The sequence below is a fragment of the Geotrypetes seraphini genome, chromosome 5 (assembly GCF_902459505.1).
Source record: "Geotrypetes seraphini chromosome 5, aGeoSer1.1, whole genome shotgun sequence".
Lineage (NCBI taxonomy): Eukaryota > Metazoa > Chordata > Amphibia > Gymnophiona > Dermophiidae > Geotrypetes > Geotrypetes seraphini.
Window position 1 is genome coordinate 88,542,408 of NC_047088.1, and position 8,156 is coordinate 88,550,563.

Consider the following 8,156-nt stretch of genomic DNA (forward strand, 5'->3'; position numbering starts at 1 on the left):
AATATAGACTTATACAGTATTTCGGATAGTATTACAGCTTTACAATATATTTGAACACTTTTATATATGTATGGAAAGGGTTCAGAGATAAAGTCCTGGGTAAGTGGGTGGGAAGGGAAGGAAGGGGAATTTGTTTAGAGATGTTTGGGGGGTTGCATACAAGAAAAACTGTGCACTGGTATGCTAATCTTTGTTTGTTTTGAATTTTTTAAAAAGAAAGAAATACAAGTGAAAATGAAGTAAATAAGAAAATAGATAAATGGGGGTAGGGCATGGATCGGGTGTGAGCAGCGCAGGGCCAGGGGGGCCCAGCATACCTGTGTGCCTAGGGACCCTCTAAGAATTAATCCTGCCCTGAGAACATGTGCTTGCAGCAAACTATGCTCTGCCTGTCTATATTTCAAACCAAGAAAAAGCAAACTTTCTGTAACACAGTCCTGGAAGCTGCTGGGACTGCTCTGCCCAGTTCCCTCATAGGACTCTTGTGCTTTATACAATGTCAGAAGCAGTGCTTCCCACTATTCTGTTCCCCTAATTTAATAACAAGCAGTGATTCTTCACTCGTCTATTTTCAGGGTTTATGAGGCAGTTTTACCTTATCAGCACAGCATATAGTTCCCCCCCAAGCTTTTACTCAATAAGCATGTCTTTGGGTAATCAAGTGTGTACATTTCTTCTGGAATTTCAATATCAAAAGTATGGCTACCTTCAGAAGAGTGCTTACAAGCTTCAGTCCTAAGCATTTCTCTCTATTACTTGTAGAAAATGCTGACTTCTGTCCCCTGAATTGCACTGATCTGCCCAGGGCCGCCATCAGAAATTTCTGGGCCCCTTACTGAGCAATCCTATTGGGCCCCCCACACACCCCTTCCCCCCGACCCCCCCCCTTCTTCCATGGGCCAAATACACATATACTTTTCTCTGTCGCCGCACTCTTTGACCAAAAGATTTGTAAGCCTGCAACCACGTCAAGGTAGACTCTTTCAGCAGGGCCCTAACCTAACCTAAACTAAACTATACCTATCTATTCTAAACTAACATATGTCTAATACTGAACTAATAACAAACTAACAAACATCTGCATAATAAATAATAGTGCTAGTAGCTATAATTCATTTTTGAATGTAAAATCTCAGTTAAGGATTTCTTTTGACCTTTGTAGGCCAGAAGTAGATCACAATTGCACAATATTTTTTGTAACAAGTATTAAATGTGTTTTTATAAATACTGTAAGCTTAATAAATATATCAGAAAAAACTACACATCTGAGCGCATATCTAAACATACACATCTGAGCGCATATCTGAACATACACATCCATATGATCCCATCCTCCTGAGCTTGCCTATAGCTGCATCATGCATGTTAAAAATGTACGATATGTTGATATGTGCACCTTCCTTCCTTCCCATCCATCCTCCTCAGCCTGTCTTACACATCACAGCTGCATGTTAATGATGATGTATATGTTATGATGATAAATAAGTGCATATGAGCACATCATTAACATGCAGCTATGGATGAATATATAATGATGTTATGAGTGTGCACCTCTTCCTTCCCATCCTCCTCAGCATGTCACAAACAGCATGTTACATTACACAGACTTTGTGTAATGTAATATGCTGTATGTGACATGCTAAGGAGGATGGGAAGGAAGAGGTGCACACTCATAACATCATTATATATTCATGAATCAATCTGATAATCATCACCACCAGGCTGTGTGTGTTATGGGATGGAGGAAGAAAGGTGCATGTTTAAATTGCGCGGGGACAGAAATCCCACCCGTCCCAGTGAGGACTCCCACCCGTCCCCACCCGTCCCCGCGAGGAATCCCTCCGTCCCCACCCGTCCCCACAAGGAATCCCCTCCGTCCCCGCACATCCATATAAACTACAGAAATAGTTATTTCAATTAATTATGCTACTGAATTAAAGGCTCTGGTAGAAACCCATTTAAAAATAAGCAAAAAGACTTTATTAATTTGGAAATATTAATTGGGAAGAATACATACTTTGTAAACGGGTTTCTACCAGAGCCTCTAATGTTTATAAATTTTTATCAACAAACTAATATACTACTTTATCCTGAAGCAAAAAAAAAAAAAAAAAAAATTAGAATTTTTTCCTACCTTTGTTGCCTGGTTTCTGCTTTCCTCATGTTCTCATTTAATTCCTTCCATCCACTGTCTCTCTTCTTTCTGCGTCTTCCATTTGCTCTGTTACTGTGCCTCTCCCTTTCTCCCCCCTCCCCAATTAGTCTGGCACCCATCTTCTTCCCTCCGCTCCCCCCATAGTCTGGCATCTCTGTCTTCTTCCTTGCCAGTGTCTTCTCCCCACTCTCTCTTCTCCATTTCTTTTCAGCGTCCTTCTCCCCCCATCTTCCCCATGTCCTTTCAGCGTCCTTCTCCACCCCTTTGTCTTCCCCATATCCTTTCAGGGTCCTCCCCCCTGTCAAACCCATGTGCTTTCAGTGTCCTTCTCCCCCCTGTCTTCCCCATTCCCTTTCAGCGTCCTTCACCCCATCTTCCCATGTCCTTTCAGCATCCTTCTCCACCCCTTTGTCTTCCCCATGTCCTTTCAGGGTCCTTCTCCCCCCTCTGTCTTCCCCATGTGCTTTCAGCGTCCTTCTCCCTCCCCTCCTGTCTTCCCCATGTGCTTTCAGCGTCCTTCTCCCCCCCTGTCTTCCCCATGCCCTTTCAGCGTCCTTCTCCCCCCATCTTCCCATGTCCTTTCAGCGTCCTTCTCCACCTCTTTGTCTTCCCCATGTCTTTTCAGGGTCCTTCTCCCCCCTCTGTCTTCCCCATGTGCTTCAGCGTCCTTCTCCCCCCTCCCGTCCCATGTCCTTTCAGCATCCTTCTCCACCCCTTTGTCTTCCCCAGTGCTTTCAGCGGCCTTCTCCCCCCTCAGTTTTACCCATTTCCCTTAAGCGTCTTTCCTTCTCCACTCCACCTTTCCTCCCTGCCCCTTACCTTTGTGGTGCTTCCCCACCCGACAGACAACAGAACAGGCCCGGTCGGACAAACCTCCCTGCCCTGTAGCAGCAAATCTAAATTACCTTCTTACAGCAGCTGGAGTATTGAAGCTGCTGTAAGAAGGTAATTTAGATTTGCTGCTACAGGGCAGGGAGGTTTGTCGGCCAGGCCTGTTGTCGGTCGGTCGGGGGAAGCGCCACAAGGCTAAGGGGACCTAACCGGCTGAGCACACTCCCCCCATGGCTGCATCGGGGCGGACCGCCCCCCCCCCCTTCGGTATACGATTGCCTTTTCCCTACCAGCCCTGCCGCAAGCAGCCGACCGGAAGTCTTCCCGATGTCAGCGCTGACGTCGGAGGAAGGGAGGGCTTTGCTTAAGCTGATTGCAGGAGCTAATGCCTTTGTGGGTTTTGCTATCACCAGCCTGGTACCTGCTGGTACTTGTAGTTCTTTGCCTTTAGCATTCACTACATTATAATTGGGTCACTTTTTGGCTGCCTTTCACTGGGGATAAATTCTGCATTGCAGCTTCCCTAACCTGCCTTCTTCTAGGAGCAGGTTTAGGGATAGTTTTAGAGCACTGCAGGGTTTCTTCTAGCATGACAAGACTCTCCCTGTCATAGTATCTATGCATTGCCCATTTTACAGAGAACACACAAACATATTTATATTTTCTTTAGAACAGGTATAAATTTGGGCATTTACAATTGTACACTCTTTTGACTGGATCTGGGGAGCCTCTTTTCTACAGGCATAGAATGGACCATGTTGTCTTTAACAAATATACAGTACTTAAACTAGGCAACTTTTTGAACTTCCTACATAGACATCATATTATAAGGTCAAATGTTTAGATACATTTGTTTTAAACTTTCCTTTGTCCTTTTTCATTTCACAGCTAATAAGGATGGCAGATATGGAAAAGATGAATTACACCAAGTTTACAGAATTCATCATTCTGGGTTTCTTTGAGGTTCCTGAGATGCAGCTCTTCCTTTTTCTTGTGTTTTTGATTATATATCTGATGTCCTTAACAGGAAACCTTCTTATTATAATCACAGTTTGCTCTTATTCCCATCTGCACTTCCCCATGTTCTTCTTCCTGATCAACTTGTCCTTCCTTGAAATCTGTTATGTGACTGTCACAGTGCCTAAATTGTTAGCAGTGCTCATAGCACAGAATAAGACCATCTCTTTCATGCACTGTATGATACAGATGTATCTGTTCGTGGTTTGCATAGATATTGAATTCTACCTTCTCACTGCCATGGCTTATGATCGCTATGTTGCCATCTGCAGACCCTTACATTACACAGTCATCATGAATAAGAAAGTCTGCATTATTCTAGCCATTGTTTCATGGACAATTCCATTTCTAATTCTAGTCCCTCATGTTACTTTAATATCACAATCATCTTTCTGTAACTCCAATAAAATTAACCACTTCTTCTGTGATATTACAGCACTGATGGTCCTGTCATGCTTAGAAACCACCGTCATTGAAAATATAAATTATATTGTAGGTCCACTTTTAGGTTTTACCCCACTCTTATTAACAATTATATCTTATGTGTACATTATTTCTGCTGTAATAAAACTTCGCTCTGCTAAAAGTAGACGAAAGACCTTTTCTACCTGTTCCTCTCATCTCACAGTTGTTCTATTACTTTATGGAACCACTATAGCTGTGTACTTGAGACCTCAGTCTGCTTACTCTATGGACCTGAACAAACCACTTACCGTAGTGTATATAACTGCAATTCCACTGCTCAACCCCTTGATTTATAGTCTGAGAAATAAGGAACTGAAAGAAACTTTATGGAAAACAATCAAGCAAACTATTTTTCTTCCAAAATTAACAAAATACAGCAACATTTTTATGGTGAGTAAATAGCATGGATGTTAATTTCATAGGATGGTGCCCATATGAGATGTCAAAAGCATGTTTATTGCATATTTTTTAAAAATAACATAGTCACTTATATGTGTTTACAGAGCTGCCAAGTTACCTATTCCAGGAGAAAAAGAGACTTTTTGCCAGTCCTGGATTTCTACTAACCTCATCCTGGTGCATTATGGGACCTGCAGCACTGATTTCACTGGATAGAATCATAGACTACTGTTTGGGATATAAGTTTAAAACTGAGAACAGCCAAAAAGTTTCCTTTCTGGAACAGTTAACTTGGCAGCTCTGCAACTATAAAATATGCTCCTACTATTACTACAGAAACTACTATGTAAGTCTCAAGAAAATGGAGAACAGATTGAGACATCTGGGATTTACTTCCATTAAAAGCAATGGAACAAAACCCAAGATGTCTCAATTCATCCTCTTTTTTCTGCAGCCATATTGTAACCCTATCAATGACTCCCAGTAGTATAGAAATACTCTTGCACAATGTGAAAGTGTAAATGTATATATTCTGTGAGCTTACATAAACAAATGAAAAAGTTAAAAAAATAAGTCTTTATTTACCCAGAAGGGAAGCTGCAATAGTAAATAGAGGAGCAGGAAGATGTATAAGGTACTAAGCCACATCCCAGAAAAAGAAAATTCATCAGTCAATAAAAGCCCTTAAAGAAACCAGAGAAGAGAGAAAAGTTTTTCCAGCACTCTCTATAGCTCTGATGAAAAAAAGATATCAGAAAGTCTTATAGTGCTTCCAGAAGAACTCACTAAAGAAGATATAAAAAAAGAAAAAAACAAGAAAGAGGCATAAAAGTCAGTTAAGCCAACATGTAGAACATGAAAGCTGAAGGACAAGGGGAGAGTTACATAGAAACATGATGGCAGATATAGGCCAAATAGTCTATTATTCTGCCCATATGCAGTATCCACTATCTTCTTTTCTCCCTAAGAGATCCCATATGCCTGTCCCACGCTTGAATTCAGACACAATCTTTGTCTCCACCACCTCTATTAGAAGACTATTACACGCATCTACCACCCATTTAAAACAAAAAATATTTCCTTAGATTACTCCTGAATCTATCACCTCTTAACCTCACTCTTGGGGGTCATTTACTAAGGGCTCCTTTTGCAAAGCCGCGTTAGTGGCTTTATCGCACATGACTTTTTATCACGCACTAACCCCCCGTGCTAGTCGAAAAACTACCACCTGCTCAAGAGGAGGCGGTAGTGGCTAGAATAGCTGGAAGTTTAGCACGCGCTATTACACATGTTAAACCGCTAATGCGGCTTCGTAAAAGGAGCCCTAAGGCGCACTAGTCGATTTAGCACATGCTAAATGCTAGCATGCCCATTATATTCTATGAATGCGTTAGCATTTAGCATGTGCTAAATTGGCTAGCATGCCTTAGTAAAAGACACCCTCTCACTCTGGAATTTCCTTTCAATTGAAAAAAACTCACTTCATGTATATTTATGCCACATAGGTATTTAAACATCTCTATCATATTTCCCCTCTCCCAACTTTCCTCCAAAGTATACATATTGAGATCTTTATAATTTTTTTATTGATCATTATTTAATTACATGTTTCAATTGAAATAAAGTAAATGAAATACATAGTCCACATAAAAGGGAGAAGGCACACCAAACAAGAAATTATTTTAACAATTAATACTATAAAGAAAAAAATGGACCCCATTTTCCTTTCTACATTCATTCCTTATGGTGCTCATAATCGAAACGGAAATATGTCTAAAAACAGGCTTAATTCGGCACTTGGACGATCAGTAAGACAAGTTGCCCAAGTGCCAATAATCAAACCGGGTTTTAGACATATCTAAAAACGACTTAGGCATTTTCAGTGCTGCTGTACGATGGAGCTAAAAGGGGCATTTTAGGAAGAGTGGTGAGGGCGGGATTTGGGCAGGACATGGGCTGATCTAAACTTGGTCATATTGTAAGTATAACTGAAAGTTTAATGAGGCTGCCTAGACGGAACTTGTACGTTGTGACTTAGGCCATGTAAAACTAGGTCTAAGTGCCAAAAAGATATCCAATGTGACCAAATAAGCACTGCAGACACAAAGTACAGACCTCCACACACTGCCCCAGTGCCCCCCCCCCCCACACACAACACCATAAAAATTGAAATAAAAACGTACATACCTGCATCCAGAACATCATCAACTGGCATAACAAAGCCTAGTAGAGCAGCACAGAGGTGGCTTAAGTAGTGTGGGGGGTGAGCTAGTGAACCATAGAAAGGATGATCCAGGCCCATAAGCCACTCTAACCACTGCATTTATGGTGGAACATGTGCACCCCCCCAAACCCTACTGTAGTGCCATATAGGTTCCACCTGCAGCCGTGAGAACTATTGGGGTAGTAGACAGGTGAGTCTAGCAGGGTTTTTGGGGTGTTTTGGGGAGCTCACCATGACCTATAAGGGAGTTGAGATGTTTATGTGGCACCCTTTTTGTGAAGTTCGCAGCAGTGCCCTTTAAGGTGCCCCATTACTCTGTTGCCATATCTAGGTGTCCAGTTCATTACTTTGCTGGCCCCTTCCATGTACAAAAGGTCCTTTTCTAGGCATTTTTGACTTGGACAAATTTTGGGATGAGAATGGGGTATAACGATAGACGACTCAGCAGTTTAGGCGATCAAACAGCTGGACGTACAATTAGACGACTCTTGAAAATCAAAATATTTTAGACATTTTTTTCAAGAATGGACTTTAGATACTGCCGACTTTGGACAACTACTCACTTAGGTCCAAAACAGACTTAGATTTTTCTTTCAATTATGCCCCTCCATATCTCCTGTGCCACAGCAGAAACTTATTTTTCAATCAACAATCTCTCAAGCTGAGAAGGATCAAAGTAAATATATCTATTAGACTATAAAGTTATTACATGCTTGCAAGGAAAGTGAAGGAAAAACTAACCCCCAAAGACAAAACTCTATCTTTCAATTTAAAAAATTCCTTGTGACGTAGTTGTGTGGACCTAGCCACATCAGGAAAAATCCAAATGGGCTGACCATAGAACTGAGAATTTTTATTCTGGAAATATTTCTCCAAAACATTTAGGGGTCCTTTTATCAAGCTGTGGTAGGGGTCTAACACACGTTAAACCACCTGCCGCGCTAGCCGCTAACGCCTGCATTGAGCAGGGGTTAGTTTTTTAGCTGTCCACAGGGGTTAGCACCTGATGAAATGTCCGACGCGCTAACCCCGCTAGCGCGGCTTGATAAAAGGACCCCTTATTTT

The 8,156-nt window shown here is 41.7% G+C and overlaps 1 protein-coding gene across 1 annotated transcript; it reads left to right on the forward strand.

Moving 5' to 3' along the window:
• Positions 1 to 3,883: 3,883 nt before the first annotated feature.
• Positions 3,884 to 4,870, forward strand: LOC117360323 (olfactory receptor 1019-like). Its single transcript, XM_033944019.1, has one exon. It carries the CDS (start codon positions 3,884 to 3,886, stop codon positions 4,868 to 4,870), a length of 987 nt encoding a protein of 328 aa, XP_033799910.1.
• The last annotated feature ends 3,286 nt before the right edge of the window (positions 4,871 to 8,156 follow it).